Raw genomic sequence first — 26,729 nt, forward strand, 5'->3', positions numbered from 1 at the left:
TGTGGTTTTTACCTCCGCCGTAATTTGGTTCGGATATCGGAACGAACTACGGGGGGTTCTCAACTCACCAGGCCGCCAAAATCAGCGGGGGTACCCGTCCTGGGCAGCGAGATTCCCCGCAGTTTCTCGATCCGAGTCACGGCACCAATCTGTTATAAATGCAAAGGCAGATTTGGGTTAAATAAAAACAATTTATTATAAAACAATTTCTATAAAAAAAATAAAACAATGAGGGAAAACCACAATAAAACAAACAGCGCAGCGCTGGGTGGACAGGGGTCTATACCCAAAGGTATAGGTGTTCCCAAATCCACGAAGGAGGGTTAAACTGTCCGGGGTTTTAATAGGGATTTTTAGCCTTGAGGCCAAATCCCAGGCAGGCACCATTCATCAACAGTCCTTGATTGTCGTATGAATTGATTTCCTGGCATTGGAGAATAGAGTCGAATGTACGTCCGGACCGAGTCTCCTCATATGTAAAGAAATTTCTGAGTGGCTCTTGTGGTTCAGGCCATCCGGATGGGATGGCTGGATCCGGGGTTGGAGCCGATGAATATTTCGGTTGGATTTTTCCTTTTGTTTACTTGATGGCTTCCCCCAACGGTAGCCCGCAAGGCGAGGTGTTCGGGTCCGGTGATGAATATCTCGTCGGTGCCTCTCCGTTTTGGCTTGATGTTTCGTGTCCTGCCTATTCTTCCCCGTTGATGGTCACCGAGCCTGTCCTTGTCAGTTTGAGGAGTTTTTTTTTTTTTTCTGTCAGCTTGATGGGCCGCGTCCTGTCTATTCTTTTGTTGATGGGCGCCGGCTAGGATCGTTATCCTTTGAGTGGGAATTCGTGGCTAGATCTGGGAAGGGCTTGTGTGTCATACTGTACTTTATATTTTATAGTATTGTTATATACATTTATTTAGATTTTTACGAATTTTTACAAGTTCATTTCTCACAAAAACATGCTATTTAATCACAATATGTACATCCAAAATAGAAATTACAAAGCTGCAATTCAAAATGTATTCACAACACCACTCCACTATGGTTAATGTGTCAGATGCAAAGTTTTTTTGCAAACTATTGGCAAAAGGGAAATTCCAGCTGCAGACACTCACTACCAAGCATCAGGTGAAAGGAAGACTAGAGGGCCATCAGGGGAAGCAGAGGCAGGAGATCCTCAAGAAACTAGCTCCGCACTCCCTTCACATTCACTCACTTCCTACTTACCTCTCCCACCAGCTCCTAGTATCTCCTGCATTCTAGTGTGGTTTTGACCTTTCATCCCTGACCCCTGATGCCAGGCTAACATGAGACTGTCTCCTATCTCATTAGTTCATGTTGAAATGTTTTGCAAACAAGGCATTGCAAAAGTGTGATTAGTCCCATTAGCAGTGTAACCATATTCTACATTTGGGCAAACATTTTAGTTTATATTGCATTCAAACTCTCCTTTCACAAACAAGCTTGCCCGAGGTCACTGAGGAAGCCTGTGGGAAAGTCAGGAAAACAGCCCCTGCTTGCAAAGTTCCACTATCTCTAAGAGCATCCCTGCAGTCTTTCAGATTAAAGCAGAAAGAAATTAATATATCAAATGCCTCATTGTCATCTGTTGCATCACGTGTTGCAACAGTATCATGTCCAGGGAGGTGTAGCCACCGATGGGTCTCCATTTAGTTAAACTCGGGAATCAATTTATTAGGGCATCACCAACATAGGAATTAACCCAGCATAATCCAGAGATGGAGAACCCTGAACAGAGGCAAGGTAGTGGGTTTTATGGGGTCAAGCCAGGGTGGGGTTTAGGGTCTGGGTCTAACAGGGACACAGCAAGGGAGAAGCCCCAGGGACACAAACCAATAGGGGTACAATAAGAGGGGTTAATGCAGCAGAATACAACAAATCACGACACGAGAAGGGCAGAACACCTTGGGCTGGCACCCCACGAGGGATTTTGTGGTGGAACAACTTTTCCTGGGCTTATTGGGCACATCCCCCAAGGCAGAGGGGTAGAATCCAGTCTTCTTGGGACTTAAAGCCACGCCTCTCACTTTAACATTGCCTAAAATAAAATCCCCGCCTCTTTGGGCGGGGGCACTCCACAGTCATCCTCCTCAGATTTCTTTATTTTCTGCTGCAATTAGTCCTCTCTTCCTTTAGATGCACCTTGGAACTCAATTTTCCTCACATTAAAGAGGATGACAAATGCAAAGCTCCCATTCTGAAACTATGCTGGTGACTTGGAGCAATTGTACACCAACTACAAAGTGTACCCCTTGCAAGGAGTATGAATAATACCATGCTACTGCTTCAGTATAACTACATCTCTGTACAGAAGAAAAATGGCACATGAAACATGAAAAAAAAGTATTCATATCTCCTTTTCCTTCTGCCAATGTTCCCAGAGCTTAATGGAATTCAAATATACTGAATACATAAATGATTAAACAAAAAGGCAAATTAAGTTTTTTCTTGGTCAAAATCATGTTTGAAAAATCAGCATCAGTTTGGCATCTTCCATGTTCTCCGTGAGTGGATTAGTACTTAACATCTCCAAGGTGATGCCCATTCATTGCCTCATTACCCTGACACAGCCCTGTGGATGGTCTCTTTCTCCCAACTGCAGGAAGTTTCTTAATTCTAATGAACACACTGGGCATTTCTATGGCACCAACAATGGGTTATTTCAGTTTTTTCCTCCCTGCCAGTGAGCGCAATGGCAGCAATCCTTCGATCCATTCATTGGCAGCCAACATCATCTCCTGCCAAAAGGCCACCTCCTCCTGTGTGGAGTCCATCCAGTCCACAGAGATGCCATAGCTCAAACCTGAAAAGAATGAGAAAACTTAGGGAGCTACACAAAGAGTTCCCACTCCATGCAAAAATACTCAATGGGATGTAACTGCTGCAGGCAATGTCTTAACATAAAAACTGCTGACTCCCCCTCAGCACCCTGCACCCTGAGCACCTCCTGTTATCCTGAAAAATGCCCATTCTACACCAGAGTTCAGAATGAAGTCACTGCAAAACCCATGAAATGCAAGAACCCTAAACATAACCTGCCAAGGAAAGCAATATTGGGCTCAAGCCCTTCCTGCATCTTTTTGAATGGTAAAGAAGGTCTTAAAGGTCTGGTTTTCCCCTTAAAAGATTTTCTTGTGGACAACATGGAGTATTCGTCAAAATTCTCTTGTTTAATTTCTATAGGAATCAAATATACCATAGCAGAGATTCAATTCAACCAAATTTTTTAGGTGCCAATTACTTGTCAATGAGAGAGAAGTCTAAAGTTAGATAACAGCTAATCTTGGGTTTGGTATGTCCCTTTGGAGAGTTCACAACCCACCTGGTGACATTAGAGGTGGGAAACAGAGAACATACAGGCAAATCCAATTGCTACAGTACACCCGCAAGGCAGACATTCCAGCTACCAGGAGCTTTGTCACCCAAGGAACACTTATCCTTGATTGCAACATTGTGAAACCTCTCAGAGAGCACTTCAAGGCTGGACAGTCACCAGGTGGTGCTGTCCCTTGTGAAATTCCAGTCCATCCCTGAGCACTCTTGCTTGGGAGGAGCACCAGTATAATGTTGGTTTGTCATGCAGCCCACTTTTCTATAACAGCAGGAAAACTCTCTGAGGCACCCAAGGAAATTCTTGAGTTTTGCCAGACCTCAGATCTGATGTTGGCAGAAAATGTGGGAACAGAGGGTTGTTACCATGGTACCAGGGCCCTCTCCATCCAAGACATAGTGCAGGTACCAGTTACTGAGACACCCCATCCTGGTTTCTTTCCAACAGGAAAATACTCTGTAACTTCCCACTTTACCTTGTGGCTCAGCACTATGGTAACAGTATTGAATTATAAAGGAAAATATTCACCCGTCCCAAGGCCTAGCCTGATTCCTCCAAGGAAATGGTTGGTAAGCTTTTCATGATCCCACACAGTGAGTTCAACACAGGCATCCTTCAGATCCTCTGTATGAAAGCCATCATACACAATGGTGTGATTGAAAACAGGGTTTGTGTCTCTCTTTATGACTCGGGTCTTTTGGTAGCTCTTCTTACTGGTGTCTGGAAGCACATAGCTTTGAGAGGAGAAAACACACAGCATGAAGCATTGAACATTGACCAAGAGCTTTATCACAGCAAGGATTTTCCTAGTTTGGCCACAGGTGAATAACAAGGGCAATTCACCTACAATTCACCCAGTGCAACACAAAGACTTTCCAGTATGGAGGCACAACTTGGTGAGCCTGAGAACAAAGCAGGAATCACAGACCTTTATGGGGGCACACAGCAGGAGCAGCACCGTGCTTATGCACTCACCACTTCACAAAGGAGTCAACTCCTGACGGACGCAACTGCAGCAGGTCCTTGACGTCTTTGACCCAAATGTGAACTTCACCAGAGGGAGGATTCTTGGGCCCTGCCATTTATGAGAAGAGAAAAGCTGTCATGCCAGTCAGGAGCCATAGCTCCCAGAATGACAGGTCTTTCCAGGGACCCATGGAACCCACATGGTTCCTGTGTGCTCATTGCCCCTCCCTGGGGATCTCAGCACTGCAGCCAGCTCCATCACTCCTGCAGCTGCAGAGGCTCCTGACACCACCTGCCAGTGCTGCATCATACAGGAAAAGAGAAGGAACTGCTAAGCCAAAATAACCTTGTGCCTGCCCCACAATAACATGGGTTCTGTGGTGCTCCTACCACATCACAGCACCCTACAATGCCCACATGCTCATAATAGCTGATGAGTTGGAGGTTGTTGAACCCTTCCTGTCTCCCCAACACTTTCCCATAAAATCCAGACATGGAAATCAGATGTAGGTTGCAGGCAGTGCTGTCAAACACTGCCTTTGAGCTGATCTCTAAGAGCTTGCTCTAATGAGATTCCTCTTTAAGCAGCTCCTAAGCGGATGAGGCATTGCAAGCTGTGTTTGCACTTGGGCAGTAGCCCTTAATGCATGAACCACACTTACCTAGGCTTCCAGGGGGGACATACTTAATGGATAAACTCATCACTCCTCGATGATCCACACCATTAACAACAGAAAGGCTCTGAAACAGAAAGATTTATGACTGACTAAATGGAGGATTTTGGAAACACAGCAAGGCAAACAGCTTTTGACTTCAGTGGAGGAGCAGAAATGGACAAACTCTGATTTTCCATGGCTGGAGCAGCCCATTCTTAGAGCAGATCGTTTCTCTGTGGGTTTGTTCTCAAACTCAGTCTCTCAAAGGCAAAAGCCTGAGGATTCAGAATACAAGGCTGCCCTTGGTTCTGAAAGACAAATGTCTTCTATTTGCTTAAAAGGTAGCTCGTATCAGACCTGTGAATCCAGAAGCATGCAGAAAGCTGTTCAGGCTTTACAAACAGTTGCACCCAAATATTTACTTCTCAAGGCACTTCACCTAGTACTCTGCTGTTTTTAAGAGATGGTCTTCATGTGAGTGGAGAGAATGACACAGTTGCTGTGATTAGTGTCAGGTTGCATTTATGAAAGTGTCCTTACAGATCAGTCACCAAAACAGACATGAGAAGGCAATTGTTCTGAACACTGAACTGTACTAAGGTGTCCAGGGGTTGGTCCCTGGTACAGTTGAGGTTGTCCTGCTCCACCATACCCAAAGACCTCAGATGAGTCAGGAAGGACTTCTTCCACCCTTAAGTCTTCAGGGCAGGGCTAGAAAGCAAGACTGCAGCTGAGCCACACTTACCCGGGGCTTCAGCAGGTACCAGTTGAGCTTCCTGTTGCTCCAGTCCCAGCTGGCCAAGTCTATTTCAATCTCTCCCAAAAAACTGTTACGTCCCAATGGATCATTGTGCCAAACAGAGAGATTTAATTTTTGTATCAGCAATACCATTTTCTCTATTTTGTACTAGAGGAAGAAAGAGAAGTCAGATTGTTCAAATTTTTCTTCTGTTTCTTTCACAAACAGAGATAAACTACTCAAAAGCTTGTATAAGCTCTGAGACACTCAAGCCCACCTCACACATGCACTATTCATGGACTGGTTTCTGTCTGAACATCTCTTTTCTGTGTCCTGTAGCAATACTCCTACCCTGGCAAAGCTTTTCTGCTGAGCACAGGGAAACCTGGAATTCCATTTATCACAGGGGAAAACCAATATTCTTTCAAGAATTATTAACACAGGCCTGTTAATAGCAACTTATTGTTATAAAATCCTCTATGCTTTGATAAGTATGATCACATAATGTAGACCCTTCTTACCAGTCCTGTGCCTTGTGGTTGCATGCCAGGGAAGGGGACGACACACAGCCCTTGCTCTGACTGCAAGCCCCTATTGAATCCAAAGACCTGTGTGATTTTTGCAGCGAAATCTTGGGTGCCACACGGATCAGTGCAAAGGAACCTTTAACATCCCAGGCCTCTCAAACCCCAGGGAAGAATAGTGCAGTGCTGGCAGGAGGCAAGCAAAGAATCTGGCCAAGTAGGCAGGATCTTTCCAGACCTGCCTGATAGAGGTGCCTACTACAACAGAGGTTTTCACAGTGTGTATTTGTTCTTACCCGTAAGACCTCATTGTAAATGGGGTTCACTGTCCTCTTCTTCACTGATGTTTTCCTCTTACCCATCCTAGCTTTGTCTGGGAGCAGGTAGGTTTTAACATACCTAGAAAACAAATCGGATATTGCCCCACATTGCCAAGATCTCTAGTAAGCTGGCAGGAAGGAAGGAAGAAACCATTAAATTTAAAGAAAATAAAAATCCTCCAGAACACAGAATTCAGCAATGTAGAAGTCACAAGGCATTAAAACATCACTCACGGGTCGGATCTGCCTTTTTTCTCATCCACTACAGCCAAGTCCTTGCACTGGGACACATGGACCTGGAACTCCCGGTTCTTCTCGTCATAGTCTAGAGCAAATTCCACGGTTCCTTGGGCATCCACACTCCCAAAATCGCCGCTGTAGACACTGAGTACACTGCCACTCACCTGCCAGGGGGAAGAGCAAGGCCAGCACCACTGAAACAGGCACAGTCTGACTTGATTCTGGACAAAGATGATAGTCTTTCTGACTTGATTTGTGACAAAGACAATAGTCTGAGAGATGCATTCCCAGAGAAAAAATCTGGTGCTTCTGTCCTTGTGCAGTGTGGTGTTCTTGGCACAGAGATGGTTCACAGCTGTGGCTGTTCTCAAGCAAGCCAGGGCTGGGGAATCCAAATAAGGGTCTCAAAAGGATGTGATATCCTAGACCAGAACTTAGAAGCACTGAATGCTCAAGAAATACAGAAATTTTTTTACTCCTAAATCCCAAAACCTTGGGAAATATACTCAGATATTCCTGGGGGGACCACACATCTCTTCCCTATGCTTACAGAACAAATAATTTATATCCTGACCCAATCTCATCATTAACAAAGAAAGATATTGAGAGAACTTGAACCATATTATAAGAACTTGTTACTTCAGGTAAATATAGTCACACAATTGTGAATCTATTCATAAAACAGACTAGAAATGTAGGAAGAACTATTCCTATCTTGTTGCTTACTCACAAGGAGCAGCATAAAATAAATACAACCCTGAAGAGCCACTGCCCCACCAGAGACAGCCTGTGCAAAGGCACTGGAACATGAGGTTTCTCCAGATAAAAATCTGGAGCTAGGCACCCAAGAGTTATTTGCTTTCCCAGAACAAACTGCATTTTTCCCAGACAACTTGGGCTTCTTTTTTCAAGTCTTTGTCTTTCACAGGTAAAAAGTCATGAAGCCCAAGCAAAGCTTAGCTACAGAAAGGTGAAGGAATTTTCTCTTGCACCAATCATTCAGGATTCTGGACAGGATATCATAAATGCTAATACTGTTTACAAAGCAAATCATTAACTCTCTTGGCACTTTTCTGTGGTACTGTCATGAACATCTACCAAAAAGCCTTCCTAGTAATTAACCCAATTCTTCTCTGTCATTCTCTACTTATTTTGGTTCTGAATTTTATTATAACCTCCAAAAAGCTGCTAAACATCTCCTGTCAGTCCTTGGAGCTGCATTTACCACCCCATCAGGATACTCACCCTAGCAGAGAATCCTGAATGAGATTTTCAAGAACACCTGCATGACCTGGACTAATTTGCAGGTCCCAGATGATTAGATTAGATTAGATTAGATTAGATTAGATTAGATTAGATTAGATTAGATTAGACTAGATTAGAGTAGATTAGAAGAACTCATGCGCCCCAAAGATTTTAACATATTTATCATTCATGACCTCTCCCTACCAGCTTTGCTTCACATATATTCTGTAAATCTCAAATATACTCCTTGGAGAAATCCATAACAGTAACACAGCAAATTCAAGCACTTTTAAGCAGCTCCCCCCCAAATACTCTCTCAGGAATCTTTAAAACACTCAACACATTCAGCTTTTTTCAGCTTTCCTCAGAAGCTGAAGCTCTAAAGCCTGCTTTTGCTGTCCAATTCCAAGTTCCCTCTTACCTGCTGACAAAGGATGAGCTTGCAGAGGGCACCCAATCTGCAGTCCTGAACCACAAACATGTCCCTTAATAGCTGTGTGCCTCATTTTCTCACCTAGAAACCCCATCCCCCACCTTCTGCACTGCCAGGATTCAGAGCATCTACACCTGGGAGTGGGGGCTGTCGCTTAAGGGGAATTTGACCAACAATGACTCAATGGGTCTCTATTTTGAGGTGGTATCTGGATTCACTCCTTTAACCTGAGCAAGTAATTAATCACCCCTGTTCCTTTAGTAATGTACCCTGCAGAAACCAACAGGATATTCTGAAGGTCACATCATCAACACCAGCCTAAATACAGCATCACTGCATCTGACTGAGGAGCCCTGTCCAGGAGCCACCAGTGTGCAGTACCTACCGAGGAGACAGAAGCCATGTCGGATGAGTGGCTGCCAATGCTGGGTGTCTTTTTGTGCCTGTTAAACTGGAAGCTGAGTTCTGAAGCCGTGTCTGATTCAGTCTGCTCAGAAAATAAGAAGCATCTTTAAGCTCTGCCGAATGAGCAGTTTGCAACACTAGAGACAAAAAGGAATTGCTCAGCAGTGTCCCATTAAGCAGAGATCAGGTTAGAAGAGCAGAGGAGAGTGCAAGGAGCCTCCCCAGGGCATCCCCTCCAACTAGCACTGAACGTCATCATTAACTGCCTCCAAACATAGCTGCATGCCCTGCCTGGGCTCTGGGAAAGGGCACAGAACAGCGTGGTTTGACACACAGGGCAACATTCTCCAGGATGGAATAGCTGCTCTGGGTTACTGGGGGCTTTCTTCTTAAGGCATTTCTCACTTATACATGACATAACCAAGGCATTCTCTAAAGCAAGTACTTTTGGTCTCCAGGAGAAACCTTCTCATGACACCAACTGCCATTCAGGGAATGCTCAGGCCATTTCTGGCATCAACCCACCTCAGACAACAGGAGAGGAGAGGATGTGCTCAGTTCTTTGACTCTTTCAGGTTCAAGAAATTGATGTGGTATCAAATAAGGTTTATTGTATGCTGTAGGTACAAAAAAAAAGGGCATCAAGATAGCTTGTCAGAATCAGGAAATTGTAAGCCACACTTTTGTTAAAGGGCACAAGAAAGGACGAAAAGCTTGAGGAAGGAACTGGAGTACTACCTACTTGCCCTGTCTGTGTCACCTGTCATTGAAGCTGATCCTCTCCAAGACAAAAACTGCTAATTAACATCCTAGAACTATTTTCAGTACGCTTTCATTCACTGTGTGAGAGTGCGGAACTCCCTCTAGTGGCTCATCTAATTCCCTTATCAGCACAAGGACGTGGATGTTGTCTGCTTTGTGTAGACTGAACTTACACTAAAACCACAGAAATCTGCCTCCTTGACAAAAAACCCAATCATGTTCACATTTTTATCTCATAGCACACTGCCCTGTAGAAAAGAGCACTAAAATATTTATATCCACAATTTCACCATTGTATACACCTCTCAAATACTCTGCTAGACACAGAGGTGGATAATAGCTAGATTATCTAAAAGAAAAAAGTTAGAAAGTTTCCTATCAATAGAAAGATGGTTACTGGACTGCTTAAATGTCTAACTAAAACTTATGTTTTGTATCTTTATCTTCTCCCAATAACTCTTTTGAAGATGACTTTCTCCATCTCAGAAGAATTTGTTTTGAAAAGATATATGTAAATGAACATGCATGTTCATATGCACACTTGTTTAGCTTTTTAGGCATGATGATGCATTCTTTGGTGCTTAAAATGCCCAAGAGACTCTTGATTTGCCATTCATTTGATATTTACTATTTTTATTTCCAACCTTGAATAAATAATTGTATCTAGCCCTCTCCACAGACTATTTGCTAAACCGGAAACATGAAACTAACTCTTGTTACAGGAGGGTTTCCAAGGGTGAGGTTTGGGGTTCTAGACAAGGGGAAGCTGAAATCTTGGTTGTCTTGGTGGAGACCACATCCCTGAAGAGCCATGTGGGGCCTGAAGCTTTGAGCCAACACACCCTGTGACATGTTGGGCCCCAAAATATGGGGCAGTGCCTGGCATGAGGTGCCAGCTGGGGTGGGCACAGCCACAGGGCTATGCAGTGTGACCTGCCAGCAAGCTGCCTCCCTCCCATAACCAGTGTTGGATTTAAATTGGCTCAAAGCCTCCAAGTGGCTTTACCATTTTCTTGGGCATCACCTTCCCATGCTTCTCATTTCAGACCTGGCAGCCTTGGCCTCACCACTTTCCTTTTAGGCAAGCTCTTGGCTGTCTTTTTGGGCTTGCCAGGTTTCACCCTCTGGGGATTATCACTGGCTTTCTTGGGCACAGAGATTGCTGCTGCTTTCCCCCAGGCATTTTCCATGGCTTCAGCTTTCTTGTGCTTCTTCAGGTAGGCTGCTGCTTCCTTTGTTGCCTTCTCCTCCGCTTCTCTGCGTTTCTCAGGGACAGACTATCACCATAAAATATGTCCCAGCTGGCAGCTGGGGTCATCAGTCCAGCCTTGGGCTCTGCTCTGGGTGAGGGGAGAGGCCTCATGAGCAAGAGTCTGTGGCACGACTCACACACTGACATCAGGTCTGGCACCTCGGATCAATCCACAGGCTGCCAGCCGATCCCACAGCCCTTGTGCAGGAACAGGAGAGATGAGCACAAGCTTCTTGCCAACCCTTTGAAGCCCTTGTGGTTTTGCTGAAGTAACAAACCATCAATCTAGCTGTAATTTCCTGGCTCTGAATTTAATTTTAGGCAGTATAAACTCTCTAATTTGATGATGAAACAATGTCATTTTCCTAGCCTGGTATATGCACAGAAGCATGGTGATGAAAAACTAGCATAATATATTAACTTCAGCAAATGCAAACCAAAAAGAAAAAAGACGTTACTCACTCTCTGTGGTTGTGTAAATGTTCACCATGCTCTTTGCAAGATTAATGCTATTTGCTCGGGCCAGTGCCTGAGCAGCAGGAGAATGATCCCAGTCTTTCTCTGGAATACACAAAAAGCCAGCATGGTAAATAAATATACAAATAGGCAGTGGACCAACAAGCTTGTGTGTGTATGTGCCTCCCTTGGTCAGTATCTAGAACACATTACAGTTACATTGCACAGGGCTGCTTCCCAATCATTCGGGTGCTCTGATGTCTCCCCTGAGAAAACCTCTTCACACTGTGTCAGGAAATGTAAATACCGGATTAACCCAGTCCCCAAGACAGACCAACTCTTGTGAAGGGCTTCCAGTGAAACAGAACCATCTGCTAATATCATCCTGAAATGAATGAATTAATAAAGGAAAAACCCCTGAGAAATACTAGTATAATCTACTGTATAAATGGTTGGACTTAATGATCTTTCACAACCCAAAATATTCCATAAAGAAAATATTTGCAATGACCTGAAGTGCAACTCTGGATTTTCATAGGAATGTTATACGAGGTAGGAAATAAACCAAGAAATTACACAATTAAAAAATAAAAAACAGATGAGTCTGTGGAAAATCCTCACAAACAGGTCTTACCTAGGTACATGAGGACAGAACATTTAGAAAAAGAAGGTAAGATGCTCTCTCTTCATAGGTCCTTGCTTGGAAGAGAGCAGAGCTGTGGGTAATCAGAGCCCAAATGTAAAGTGAGTTGCAAATAACAATAACATTTTCTCATAATAATAGTCACTACAAGAGCCCATCAAGCCCAGAGGAAGAGGCTGCTAAAATGGTGATGTGATTGGCACCATCCTGGTTGAAAACATGGCATCAGAACGCAGAAACATCAGACTCCTTGTCTGCTTTGCTTAAAGTTTAATATCGAAGGTCCCTTGTGCATTCCAAAAAGACACAAAACGTCATTTAGGCACTGACAGCCAGTGGCTCTATCAAGGTACTCTAAGATCCAGTGTATTTATTGAGCACTTTGCTTCACATTTCTACTATTTCTTTTAGACTTATCTTTACTACCACAAAGAATTCCTCCAGTCCCACATTTGAAGAAAATACAATCTTGCCAGTGAGTGAAATAAAGTGAGCTCCTGTGACGTGTTGTAGGTAGTGCAGGACTGTCCCAAGGTAAGGTGCTTGCAGGTAAGGCACAGGGGCTGGGAGTGGGGAGAAAAGCAAGGGAACATGGCACTGTCCCCTTCTATACTCGGACTAGGCTACACAAGATTTGTTTCTAGAGCTGTTTGTGGAACATATTCTACACAAGCTAACTCCATACAAATTGCAATATAGAAGAAATGGACAGATTAAGAAAATGTGCAAAATGCAGAAGGGTTAGGGAAGAAAACAGGCTTAGGGATGGCTCTCTATTTGGATTTCACAGGATACAGTCACAGCCCTCAGTACCTGAGTAAACAGCTGAGTCTGTTCCCTGAACAGCTTCTCTCTCTCCAGATGGTTCACCCAAATCAGATCTTTCCTCTTTCTCATCATCACTTCCACCATCTGTGAGCACAGGCTCAATCAGTATCTGCACCTTGCTCGCCAGAGACTTGACTGTGGGCTTGTGCACTTCTGCCACAACCAGCTCCTCTGCAGCCGTCCCTGGCACCAGTGTGCTCCCAGACACATCCTTGGTAGGTGACTCGAGTTGGGTGGAAAGTGCTCGCACAGGCAGTCTGGATTTCCTGGAGCAGTGCTGCACCCTCTTCTCTTCCTCTGGCATCAGCAGGTTCCCATTGCTTTCACTCAGAAAGCCATTTCTTTTAACCAGGCCGCCTTTGCTCTTGGCATAAGTGGATCTGGGAGTGATGGAAACTGAGCCCTTCCTTGCAGAAGTGGCATAGCTTGGCCCCTCCTCACTAGAAGACAACGTGATTGTCCTTTTGTAGGGGGTCCTTGTTTTGATGAAGGCGCCATATTTTTCATCAGCATCCTGGCCTTTCCCAGACTGCACAGAGAGGAAGTGGCACAGCTTGAACTCCCAACTGTCTGCCTCTGCCCAGACTGGCTCTGCTGCCATGCTCCCCACTGCCACTGAGTCTGCTCCCTTCTCCCAAAAGTTCTTCAAGTTCTTGAAGTGTTCACGGTCAAGGCCGATATCCTCCTCTCTGTTACTCATCAATGAGATCGTGTAGTTCATGCCTCGCTTACCAGCCCAGCTGCTTTCCCCTTCTGTGGGCAGAGGTCTGGGGAAGGTTCTGCTTGGTTTCTTTGTAACTGGTATTTTGCTGGGAGCATAAGTTTCTTTGGGTGGAGTTTTTTGCCCCTCTGTAGTGACAGTGGCCCCATCAACAGCTTCTCCTCCAGCTGCAGTACTGGGCTGAGGCACAGCATCCTCTGAAAGCTTGGCGAATAATGGAGATACTCCATGACCTACAACAACAACAAATGCTCAGAGCCTGTCCAATCACATACAATCCCCCCAGATTGGACTGCAATTTCTCAATGAGCAAATGGGGAAATTTTCAGAAATCATCAATATATTCCTAGTTATTTTCCATATTCAGACTCTAGAAAGCTCCCTTCCATCTGAAGAAAGTCCTGAAAACCCCAGTCCTTCTCCCTGCAACAGGGCACAGAAAAAAAACACTGAGCACAACTGTTGCTGCAAGTTGTGGATTTGTTTGCAGGTTCCCTTTCAATTTGACATCTTCCCTATTAGCTATTTGCTATGTTCCAAAACTACACTATACAGCCAGAAAGACAGGGTAAGTCCTCTTTTGTATTAAAGAGCTGAGAGCCAAGCACTCAGTTTAATATGTACTGAGAGCCCAGAGAAGTTTCAGTCATCAGATTGCTTTCTGCCTTGGTCCCTGCTGTCCTGGCTGTAATTCACAAAGTGTTGGCAGCCCATTCTTATATGCCAAGGTACTCTTTGTTATTTATTTATTTATACGCACACTGAAAAGCATCTTGTCTCTTGGTGTTTGATGTTGAGTAAAAAAAACACCAATAGCTCACTGAACAAAAAACTTACCTTTTCTAGACAAATGAAAGCTGTTTGTTGCAGCCACAAATGGACTTGTTCCAGTGTCACTCTCTGAGGAAAAAACATCATGGATGCTGGATCTCTGAACAGAAAAGAAAATAAATCTATCAGTGTATAAATACTGTAAGGACTGGAAAAAATGTATTTTATTTGAGCAGAGACACCAGGGCAGGCGGCCTGTGGAGCCTCTGTCAGTAGGTGACTGTGTGAAGCTCCAAGGAGTAACACAACAAAGTGCAGAGGCTGTGCTTGTACTACCTTGTATGATGCAGACAACTGGACAGGAAGTCCTGGCAAAATTTTCTGCTCTGTGGTGTCAAGAGTAGGTGTGCTGGATCTGTGGGAGAGGAGAAATGCCTGAACAAGGAGGTCTGTGGTAATGATGTGCCTGTTTGGGTACTCAGGCAGTCTTCAACATCACCTCAGCTCTGCTCAGATGCAGAACTTGCTCAGTAAAAACAATGTGTGTTAACTACTAGGTTTATTCAGACTTTCCCCTTCTGGGAAGTGTCAGAAGAGCCCAAGGGCCAGGCAGAAAGGAGAGACATTCCTATGCTATGGCCCAGGAAGAAACAGGACACACCTTGCTTAAAACTGAATGAGGAAAACAAAGCTAGATCTTCAGGATTTAACCAACCCCAACGAAAAAACCATTGGGTGTTGTGCCAGCAAAGCAGGAGCACCTAGGGCCTGTTGCCTCTGGATCCTTCATTAAACAACACCCACTAATCAGCTGCAAGAGGCTTCCAACTGTTGTGAAGGCCCATATTTTATATTTAACTGGAGCAACTGCCACCTGTGGAAAATGGTTCCTCATTCTGCTGACAAAAAAAAGGCAAATGAGATGGGAAAAAAATATATGAATATGTGAATATTTTAACTGCTTTTTCATAGTCCATGGATATTGAGCAAGGTCACTGACTTGCTCATTGGAGTGCTTAGAATAGACGTTTCTGCTCAGTCAGCACAACGTGAAATCCTACCAAGCCTTGATGGAGTGCTGAGCGCTGGACAGAGGTTGGCACCAACAGGAAATGAGCAGTTTCCTCAAACAGTTCATTTTGTTAGTGTTGCTCCATAGTAAAAATTAAACAAATAAAACCATAATTACCTTGAAAAACTAGCCAGCATATCCTGACATTAGAGACAGCTTCCATTTTACTCATCCCTTATCAAATCAAGCAGGAAAATACCTTTGTGGGATAAGCACATTAGCGCTTGATTATTAGGGGTGGATTGATATTCTGACAATTCCTGGAGGAAGGACTTAAAAAATATCCTATCAAACTTATTATTTATACAGTCTCAGAAACTCAGAGACCAGGGTTCAATTGGTAGCATTCAATTTTCATTATAAGTAAGAGCAGCAGCCTGAGCATTGCCACACACACAAGTGTTACCTTCCCTCTCCTGCATCAAGAACATCCTCAGGAAACACAGGACTTGGGGCAGCTTTGCTTTCCAGACCCATCTGGATGTGCTTGCTGGCCTCATCTGTAATACAACAGAGACAACTGAGAAATGACATTTCATTAAACTTGTAATGTTTGGTGCGTTTTGTTTGGGGTAAGAAAATGCTTTGCCCAATGAAAAAGAGTCCCACCAGCACAACCCCTAGGGGTTTAAGAGCAGAGGGGTTCTGCCTGCTCTCCCCAAGGATAGGGAGCCCCCAGGGCATTAAAGGCACTTCCAGACCCCACAGGTCCAAGGTACCCAATGCCTAACTCGTGCCAGGAGCTGTCGCATCACCAGAAACCTCCACAGGACACTGCCATTGAATGTCAATAAAGTTAATCAATTCCAGGATTTAAATTCAGCCATTTCCTGTTTTGACTCAAGTCATCTGATCTTGGCAAACAAATAAGGAGGCCAATTCAGTTAATGAGACAATGTTATTTTTACTGGCACAAGGCCCAGCTGTGTCCTCTAAGTTCCCAAAGACCCCCAATTAAAAACAAAAAACAGTAACTTTTACAGCAGACAGCAGGGTATAATGCTGCATTAGATATTTTGTTAGCAACTGGGTTTTCTTGCTACTGTAAAATCAAAAGGATTAAACTCTCAAGCAGTGAATAAAACCTAAGCTTAGTCTGGTCAACAAGATCTGCACGTATTTATTCATGCAGCTAGGTCTATTTAAAAGAGAAAATCTACCTGTTACAAGAACTGCCACACCATTTAAGGATATATTTAGTTAAACAATACAAGAGAAAAAGAAGTTCAGAGGATTCAGAAGTAATATAAAATAGTAAAACCTTGCTTGTTATCTGGTTGGAAAACCACATGAGGCCAAAGAGCAGGCCAGTCCTATGGTGAGAAGACTCAAGACTCAACACTGCCTGTATGGTGCCATCCAGCATTAGCACAGTCAGCCTGCAAGTCACAGAAATATCCCAAGATTCATTCCCCCTTGCCTGTGCATTCCTATGGAGAAAAATGCTGCATTCCCAGTCTTCCTGCCCACCCAGCACCTGGCCCTGAGGTGCAGGGACACAGCAGCCACTGCTCAGAGCTGTCTGCATTATGGCAGCATGTCTGGCACACATGGGAGGTGGCAGCTGGGAGGCCCCATGGTTTCCACAGCAGAGGGAAGTCAGGGAGTTGCTCCTGCTGAAAAACAAGAGTCTGGCTGTGTAGGAACAAGCAGTTTTAGAGCACATTTTTCTGAGAGAGAGACTGTTTTGCCCATGCCAACACTGATGTGCACAAAGCATCACTGAACATTGTTTTAGGAGAGAGAACCCAAGGCATGGTTGGTGGCATGTGCAGGCTATGGCACGTGTGGGCACAGGAAGACACACTGAGATTTATTTATACAGTGAGCCATATCCTCCTCTTCTGCCTCAGACCTGGGAGAGGGAGGCGCCAGCAGGTAGCTGTGCTGGAAGTAAAGGAACCAAACAGCTCCCAAGCTTACCCTTTGCCTGTCATGGTTGAAAAGACCTTGACAACCAAAGACTGCATTCATTTCTCATCCCACTTGCAAAGGCACTGTCGTACTTGCTCTTCATTGACACTTCACCCTAGAAGAGCTCTTCATTGCTGGCTGGCAGAGGCAAAAGCAAGTCTTCACATCAAAATCCCTGTCCTGAAAAATGGCTCAGCCAGTGACACAGCTGCACCTGGCTCCTATCACCACAAATAGTTTAGTGCATTATAATCAAGACAAGCAAGATATGACTTTGCTAACTTTAGGATGAGACAATATAAGAAGCAAATTCCAACAGAAATTAGGAGTGGCCTGACCAATTTAACTTGCCCATACATGTATTTTTATACATGTGTATAAAATTGACAGGCACTCCTGCTCTAACACTTTTACTCATTTCCTACCACTGTAAAACAAAGATTCTTAGTGGGATATTCATAACTAACTGTGCATCAGGTATCACTTGCCACAGCAAGTGGATAAAATGGTCTCTCCTCGTAGGTGATTTTTAGCCCTTGCATTTAAGAACAAGAAGAAGTTATCAAATTCATCTGTGCTGTTCTGCAGGCTGTAGTTTAAATACAGGGTATCTATCTGTTTTATAGATTTGTATTACTGTCAATGACTAGTGTTTTCTACTACAATCCATACCAACCATGAAAATCCTTAGGGATCCCCACAACCCTCCTTTCTGAAGGCTAAAACCCTCCTTCAGAAAAGATCACTGGGAATTTTCCTTTGCAAGTACAAATTTCCACCCCTCCTCAGCCCACTTACCTTGCAAAAGGAGTGCCAACAATTATCTCAGCGGGGCTTTCCCATGCAGGAATTTTCTCATTTCACTCCCTAACGCAGACTTAAGTCTAAAGACTTAAATAAGGTGTTATGAACACAGGTTTGACTAAATGAACATGCACCCCTTCATCACCTTGAAAGCAAGCAGAGGTGGGTGACTGATCTTTCCAGAGGAAGGAAAAAAGGCAAGCAAAGGAACTTAACTCATTTAAGGTGAATATATTAGCTGCAGAATCTTGATGCACAACCAGTGATGTAAAATGGCAGTGGAAAAAATAAGAGGAAGGAATAAAGTCACATGTTATATCTGTGTTTTATAAAAATAAGTCTGAGAACACATATAGAGGGAAAAGGGGAAAAAAAGTTGGAAAAGGAATAAAGGCTGAATCTAGACATAACTATTATAGCAATTTAATAACATTTGCTTCCTCCTTCTTAAAACAGCATCAGTCAAGTAATGCATATGCAATAAGTATCTTGCTGCATTAGTAATGAGATTATTTTATATGATGACCTGAGACATCATCTGATAGGTGCACATCAGCCCTAAAAGTTAAATCTAAAACCAACAGTACTTCAAGCAGTATTGCTTTTCTGAAGTGGGCAGAGAGCTAAGAGTACAAGGCAAAGGTCAGACAATCCTATTCATTGCAGGCTGGTAGCTGGGCTGCAGGTGACAGAGCATTTGCCTGACCTAGGCCCTGGCAGAGAGGCTGCTGAAGCTCTGCGCCTTCATGTCAAGAGAGTGCAAGCACAAATGCACATCCTTAAGAAGAAGAACATGCTCTGCAGAAAAGCCAGGCACCTTTGCCAAGATGGAAAATGTTTTATATGTTTTAGCATTCTGGAGATATTATAAAATAATAAATTTAATGACATCATGAATCCATAATACCAAGGATAAAAGCAACTTCATATGAAATATGATGGGCTAGTTCTGCATTAGAGGCTCCAATCAATCTATGCTAAGTTATGAGAGCTGTCAGGGGTAGGTAAAGAGCAAAAAAAATGAGGCTCTCAGTCAGCATTTAGCTTTCAGAATGTGTCTAAGTAACGTGGAGCAAGGAAGGGTACCCTAAATCCAGGCAATTCCTGCTACAGACACATCCTGGCTAAGGAGGCTCACCAAACAAAGGAGTGATCTATACTGCCGCTCCTCCCGGCAGGAATGGGAAGCTGGGCCCAGGAATGATGGCTGAATTGAACTGCTGGAGATAACATTTGAGTGCAATTTTACTGCAAAAGAAAAGACCCAAACCATGGGGCCCTTATGTTAGAGATAGTGGCAGGCTTTGCTCAGAGCTGCCTGTCAGGGCCAAGGCTTCCCCAGGGCAGCAGCAGCTGGTAACTTCCCCAGCCATGGCTGAGGATCTGTGACTGCCCACCCTGACAAATCATCCAGGAGGTTGTGTGACACTGGGCTGCAGGGGTGGCTGGCCTGTCCTCATGTTGAGGACTGGATGTGAATCATCCTCAGTTCTGCTTTGCACAGATGTTCAGCACAAAGTTCCAGCTTCAGGCTAGTTACATTTGGACTCTAAGTACAGTCCTGCTTGTTTAACACAGATGAGAATCCCCTTTTCACAACACAGGGACTGGTTCTCAACAGATTCCCAGTACAGAGAAACTCCATCCTGAACCAAGTTTTTTTCTGGTCCATCAATTTGTTTTCTTAAGATGTACACTAACATACTTACTTTCTAGTTTGCCCTTTTTCCTTCTAATTGATGCCCAAAGTAGATCAGGCCCCTCCAAGTCTTCCTGAAACCGTTTTGCCTTCACTTCTGAAAACCATTCACCTGTCACAAACTTCTTCTTCTTTTCATCCTTGATGGAGCCTTGTATCCGCCTGAAAGTCAGTGCAAGCATTACACACCAAAAAGATCTTCAAATTTTCAACTTCCCTTGAGCTACCTTTGTAATATGTCCATTAGCTCACCTGTCTGACACTACAAGGATCCAGAGATTATTCTCTGCAAGCACAAGAGCCAAACCAGCATTAAAACAGCAGCTGATTTATTTTTTATCTGAAATGGGAACAGCACCTCTTAAACACAGGCTTTCATCTCTTCCATATTTCACAAATCCAAATCATTCACCTGACAAGGTTTGTCCACCTGCTTGTCTGCCCTAAGGGTTAAGGAAGGGGTGGGGCTGTTTATCTGTCATGCACTTCTCCATTTTACTTGCCTATTAATCTTTTTATGAGCAGAAAAACCTTTTGGATCAAATTTGCTGCAAACCACGGAAATACATAATGGTATTTAGGGAAGCAACCAGTCCCTTCAGCATTCTCCCTGCACACTGCTCCTTTCCCTACTCCCCCTGCCATGCCTATTTTGGCATTCACATGGTTAGCTCTCCCTCCTAAGCACGGCTTCTCCTACTGTACCTTGCTTGGGCACACCCAGGTCTGGTTTTTGGCACCTAAACCAGTCAGGGCTCTGTTGCCAGCCCATACTCTAACCCTCCTCACCATGGCTTGCTGAATTAGCTGCCTTTCAGCTGGCACAACTCACCTCAGTTCAGGGTCCCTGTGAAACCTGAGAGGCCAGAGGAAGCTGCCACTTCAGCCCAGTTGTCAGCAGGAAAAGGGGAAAACCCCTCAGATAACCCTGGAACCTTGAGGGGTCACATTTGGCTGCCTAAAGGCCAGGAGGGAGAAGGGAAAACTGGATTCAAGCCCCTGCAGGCCATGCTGGGGATCCAACAGAAGTTCCCATCTAGACCAGGGCTGCACTGCCTCCATGAGGGTCTCGAGGTGCTGGGCCAGAGGAAATAGATATTTTAATCACCCTGACAGCAGATCAAGGAAATGCCATTGACTTCATTTTGCCCAGCAGGCAGGTTGTGTTGAAACCAAACATGTCTTACTGACCATGTCTTACAGCCAAACTGACAGCAAGGAGCTCTGGGCAGGATCTAATTCACCTCACTCCCAAATCAAAGCCTCCTGTGCAATAGCTGTCAAAGAGAAGTCAAACAAAACCAAAATAATCCCAACACTCTTTTTACCAAATCTCCACTTCAGAGGAGAAATTTACTCCATTTCAGAAACAAACAAACAAAACTCAAAATAAATAAAAAACAAACCTTTTTGAAATTGTTTCAATTCAGAGAGGTAAGAGCATGCAGACACATACACCCCAAGTCCAGGCTTCTGGCTTTCCCAGCTCCCACCTCCAAGCAGTGGCCAGGGCACACAGGTTCCCAGGAGCCTGCAGCAAAGCTTCCTGCTCCCCCTTCAAGCCTTGAGCATCCTTTCTATACAGGGCTCACTCTTTTTATTTGGCTCAGCAGCAAATTGAAGACTCACATCCTTAGTTGGAGTAAACTGGCACAGTGCCATCCACACTCACTGAGTTACTAATTTCTTGCCATGGAGAATATGGTGCCAGCTCCCTGAGCCTGGAGCATACCGTCATGTATGCCCAGTTGGTCTAATGGTTGGCATTTAAAAAGCAACAACAGCAACAAGCAATCCTGATCAACCAGACCTGAGCTCCAGGATGGCCAGTGGCAGAGGAGCTGAGCAAGAATCCCTGAGTCTGGAACAGCTACCCGCAAACCTCTGGCAGATCATGTAGCCTCTAATCGCCTCCCTGTTTATGATAGATGGTGCACATACACCCACCTCAAAAAGCAATGGGGCAATATAAAACAGGGAAGGGGATGTAAAATCTCATTTTGTAAAATCTCATTTTAAAACAGACTATGGCCTTTCTGTGCTACTGAGTGAGTAAAACAAGATAGCAGCTACTTCTGCTCAGACCTCTGCCACCAAGAAACCAGCGCCTTCCTCCACAGAACAGGAAAGGGATGATTGCCCTTGGCATCTCTGAGGGCTGATGATTAACTCAAAAGGAGAGTCCACTCCCGCAAGGAGAGGACACCAGCAACAGAAGGATGGCTGAGAAAGACAAGGTACAATGAAAAGATCTATAAAGATCTGAGCAAAAGGGACAGTACTGCTGCAACTTGCACCTCACCTTGTTCACACACACACACGCTCTCCTCTCTCAAAGAAGTGAAAAAATCTTCCCCAAGGGAAGCTCACATCCTGCTATCACAAGCTCTCTCACCTGATGCGATCTCCATCCTTCTTCTTCAGCTCTGCATCTCTCTGCAGAACCTTCATCAGCTTTTCATACTCCTCTTCGGTCAGGAAGCTCAAGTCCAACATCTTCCCTACAATCTTCTTCAGTTCTTCAGATGGCTTAAGCAAAGACAGAGCAGGCACTAATCCAGCTGAGGCTGCCTGAGTGCCATGGGCAGCCCCTCACAGCCACCCTGGTGCTGAGCAAGCTGCTGCTGGAGAGAAAGGATTCACCACAGCATGGCTTGGGTGAAACTTGCCCTAGCACCTGGACTTGCACTTCCAGGCTCTTGGCTGGCACATCTCTCTGCACTGTCCACCTTCCCCTGCCAGGAAAATTCTCTCAGCAAAATTAGGCTCCTTTGCTTTCCTTCTTCAGTTGCAGCAATCCAGATGCCAACGTCAATCACATCCACAGAGGGAAGCACTGGAAGGAATGAACTCTTGCTGCCCACCGGAGCTGCCTCAACAGGCACAAAAGCTCATCTCACCAATGGCAACCCCAGCACCTCTGGCATGCACTCTCCTCAACAGGGGAGTCTGCTTTGTGGAGTTCAAGCATTCCTGAAAAGAAATAGCACTGAGATGCCTTTTTATGATAAGCATGACATATGGTAACCAAATGTGTACATTGGGGGTTTTTATTTGTTCTCCAGCACAAGTTCCAAAACAAGTTGCCCTACTTTCCTCCCTGTCCTAGAGCTCCTCATGTGCTATTAATCTAACAAGACAATGTTTTATTTTAGCCCTTTCCTACTAACAGGTAAACAGTTGATTCAGCATGCTACAAGCAAAATACGCATATTATTATAATAATAACAATAATAATAATAGATTATTTATATTATTTAATATAAAATATTAAATATGCATATAAATTACCAAAATGCTTGCTTGCTTTTTACCTACATTCTTCTTATTCTCACTTCTTTGTGCCTTAAATGAGACTAAAGGATAAGCAGCCAATTGGAAAATGATGGAACAGCAACCTGCAAGCATTTCTGCTGCATGTTATGCTATGAAATACCAGAGGCTGCTCATTTTCTAATACTTGTGCCCTTTTCTTTATGCTGCACTGATATTTGCTATTCAAACACTACTGGTGCAGATCATTTTGTGTTTCAATAGACCGCAAAAATGGCCAGAGGCTGCAGGGCATGGAGGAAAGGGTAATCAAGCCTTGCCACTTCCTTTTCCTCTCTCCTGGCCAACTTGAGGGCAGTAAGGCACACCTTTGAGGGAGGAAAAGTTCTGCTCCTGTCCGTGTAGGTAGTTTCTACCTCATTCAATTTTTCTACCGTTGCCAAACCTTTCAAGTGACTGTGGGTTTTATAATACTTTGCTATTTCTTCCAAAGCCACAGCCTTGGGAGTCAGAACATTAAAAATTAATAAATCCCAGCTTTCATGGCAAACGTGAACTGAAGGTCATCAGGCCCATTCCCTAATCTCAAAGTTTGTATCACCCTTAGTCTCTAATCTGTGCCTTTGAGAATACCATCCTCAGCCCTTTCAGGCCACCTATTTCAGTGCTTTGCTGTCAGCAAGAAGCACCCCTGATCTCCCTGATAGGTGTCAGCCCATCCTAGCTAACACAAGAATTACCCCTTTGCAGCCATCCTCACTGGGCTTGACACTTAGCCTCCATGTTAATCAACCACAGCTCCTTCAGATTCCTCAAAATGGACATTTTCATCACTTTCATCACTTCTTTGACTGTCTACAATGGTGCATCTCTTTCATCAAGTGATACATCCAGAGCTGAGAAGCAGTGCTTCAGCTCAGCTTCACTCATTTGACATCATTTCACAGAATCACAAGGTTGGAAGAGATCTTCAAGATCATCGAGTCCAACCGATGCCGTAACACCTCAACTAAACCATGGCATCAAGTGTCATATCCAGCCATTTTTTAAACACATCCAGGGATCGTGACTCTACCACCTCCCCAGGCAGACCATTCCAGTATTTTATCACTCTTTCCGTGAAGAACTTTTTCCTAATGTCCAACCTAAATTCACCTTGGCGCAGCTTAAGGCTGTGTCCTCTCGTTCTGTCAGTTACTGTCTGGTGAAAGAGACCAATCCCCACCTGACTGCAACCTCCTTTCAGGAAGTTGTAGAGAGTGATAAGGTCTTTCACAGACTTACCTTATTTTACAGATGATACATTAACAAATGTTTGTTTTTCTTAATGGTATAACATGTCAAAAGAAAGAACATCTGACCATAATGTTTATAAATAAATATCACAGAACACTGCATGAAAAAGCTAATAAAAGGAATGGTATTGTCATAAAAACTAGTATTTTTTTTCTATAAAATTGTTGGAAGAAAGGAAACAACACTTCCTATTTATTTAAGGCAAGAATGGCTGTGCTTGTCACACTACAATGATAGCCTTTATCATCTGAGAAACTACCAATACCACTCTAAATAGTTTAAACAGAAACAATAATAAAAAGCCCCAGTGAATCTCTACTACTTAAACTTACATTTCATCAAACTTGGCATGGCTCTTTCATGCTTAGTTCCATCTACTCTTCTGTGGAGTTCAACCTGGCTGGAGGCACAAGCCAGCTAACTATTGCCTTGGAAGAGTCCCCTATCTATCTGAAGCCATGGGAATCTTTCATCCGAGTTAAAGTCTCTCCCAAGATATCCCTCTGTTATTATGTTAATTAAGTTACGTGTCAGTCACAGACTGAATAGTGTTGCTCCCTATATGGTTAAGCTACTATAATGTTCGTTCCCTAAGGTTATATATTGTTGTGCCTCCCTTTGTTTTTGTCTTTGGCTGGTCATCCCCCAAAGGAGTTCTCTCCCTGGTTACTGCTGGGCTTTGGGCATTGTCCCAATTTTCTTTCATTCTTTATTAAAGCATTATTTTCCTGGTGCCAACCATAATTCCTGCTCCTATTCATTTTTCTTGCCACCCTCTGCCCTGAAATCAGAGGACCCCAAAGTTTGTTGCAGCCACCCTCACTGCGACACTCTTTAGCTCTCACGCCAGACAAATGTCTTCTACAAAGACATTCACAGAATTTTCTGGGACAGATTTTATTTTTGTAAAGGTATCTAGGGACATATCACAATATTTGCTTCTCAAGAACTTTTATTTATTTCTAACAAACCCCATGACGTGGGCTGAAACTACTTCAGAAAATATTTTCAGTGAAGATTCATACTTATTCATCAGTATGGCAGACAATTAAAAATACAGGCTATTTCTTTGTAAAGAGTATTTTTCTTCCTTTCCCATGAAAATGTTTTATCTTACTGAAATACCTACATTAGAAAGAAAACGTTAATAGAAACCGAACAGCCAACTCCTTCTTTTGTTTTATGTAGTTAAAAAGAAAAGCATCTGATGCATCTGCTGTGGGAAAGTGAGCTGGTCCAGAAGACTACTTTACTGCAGGTGGAGGTTTTGCTGGAAGTGTCAGGAGCTGCAAAGCTGTTGACCTAGACCTGCAGGAATAAACAAGCCTGGGAAATTATCTCCATCTGCAGCATGGATTATATGCCCACTGAGCCTGGGCAGCCTCTGATGGGCACCCCATGTGTGTCTTGGGCAGTGCAAAGCCTCGAAAGGAGCCATGAATCTCTCAGGTGCAGAACATTAAGAGAGAGTGTGTTAATTCTTTACCTGGGTCTACAAGGGCAATAGATTGAGGACAAGAATGTCATTACAGGTACAGTAATTACAGGCGCAGTGCTCAGTGCCCAACCATTGCCCGCTCCCCCGATTGCTTAATCCCTGAGGCGGGCTCACACTCCTGCAGCAGCACCACACAGCTTGGATTTGCTCTGTTAGATTGCACATAATCCTCTCCCCTATCAAAGCCTTGTTAATAGACAGTTTGGACACCACAGGGGTGATGTAGTACAAACTCCTAAATCAGCAGATCCATAGGAAAGCCAGGACCACAATAGAAACAATCTCTGCATGTCCTGCCCAGCACTGGCCTTGCCATCTCTGCAAACAGCTGGGAAGGGAAACACAAAAGCATGTGGCTTTGTAGGGCAATGATGGAAGTCATTGCACAGTGCTGGGGCAGATTTTACCCCAGATTGAGACTTCTTCAGTGTAAGCACATTATTTAGCTCACTGATGTAAACTGTTTCTGGACAAACTGTGACAAGCACAAAGAAAGTTGCATTCTCCTTCCTTCTCACTAGTGGGAGAGCCCTCCTAGGCCAGGATTACTCTCTGGTGACAGAAGCAAAATGGAGAGTCATAAAAAAGTGAATTGTTTGTGTTTGGATAGGCAACTTCTGCTCAAGGCCTGTGGACAACCATGCAGAACAAATCTGGGCTGCCCTCAGTTTCTGTACCACCATGACACCCCAAAAAAGGGAGTCCAGGCATTTCACAGCAAAGCAGATGGGTAAAATGTATTGTCAAGGCTACAGGAATGACCATAAATCTGAACAGAGAAGCACGCTGGATATCCAAAGGACCTTCACTCCTCTAACTGCTTTTTTGGGGAAGAGAATATCACAAAGATCAACTCACATGCCCAGCCA

General features: G+C 44.1%; 1 protein-coding gene across 11 annotated transcripts in view; it reads right to left on the reverse strand.

Annotated features, from left to right (window-relative positions):
- Positions 1-626: 626 nt before the first annotated feature.
- The window catches only part of LOC102105758 (synaptotagmin-like protein 2), a 72,541-nt gene continuing 46,438 nt past the window's right edge, over positions 627-26,729 (reverse strand). For 2 of the 11 annotated variants that reach the window (XM_005530034.3, XM_014258777.2), the window contains exons 2-17: positions 22,189-22,766; positions 19,804-19,955; positions 15,783-15,876; positions 14,641-14,719; positions 14,371-14,464; positions 12,798-13,766; positions 11,348-11,446; positions 9,397-9,488; positions 8,852-8,953; positions 6,783-6,952; positions 6,525-6,627; positions 5,711-5,872; positions 4,972-5,050; positions 4,319-4,418; positions 3,872-4,077; positions 627-2,815 (exon numbers count right to left, since the gene is read on the reverse strand). In XM_005530034.3, coding sequence (XP_005530091.1) covers positions 2,670-2,815; positions 3,872-4,077; positions 4,319-4,418; positions 4,972-5,050; positions 5,711-5,872; positions 6,525-6,627; positions 6,783-6,952; positions 8,852-8,953; positions 9,397-9,488; positions 11,348-11,446; positions 12,798-13,766; positions 14,371-14,464; positions 14,641-14,719; positions 15,783-15,876; positions 19,804-19,955; positions 22,189-22,289 — 2,748 coding nt within the window. In that variant the 5' untranslated portion in view covers positions 22,290-22,766 and the 3' untranslated portion in view covers positions 627-2,669. Of the gene's footprint in view, positions 2,816-3,871; positions 4,078-4,318; positions 4,419-4,971; positions 5,051-5,710; positions 5,873-6,524; positions 6,628-6,782; positions 6,953-8,851; positions 8,954-9,396; positions 9,489-11,347; positions 11,447-12,797; positions 13,767-14,370; positions 14,465-14,640; positions 14,720-15,782; positions 15,877-16,107; positions 16,611-16,637; positions 16,756-16,796; positions 16,993-17,299; positions 19,956-20,045; positions 20,134-20,625; positions 20,752-22,188; positions 22,767-26,729 lie in introns of those variants that run through there. The other 9 variants (XM_088062871.1, XM_088062875.1, XM_088062872.1 and 6 more) reach the window with 9 other exon arrangements.

The sequence above is a fragment of the Pseudopodoces humilis genome, chromosome 15 (genome assembly GCF_049639895.1).
Source record: "Pseudopodoces humilis isolate 2021_Gansu_Grassland_sample_001 chromosome 15, ASM4963989v1, whole genome shotgun sequence".
Lineage (NCBI taxonomy): Eukaryota > Metazoa > Chordata > Aves > Passeriformes > Paridae > Pseudopodoces > Pseudopodoces humilis.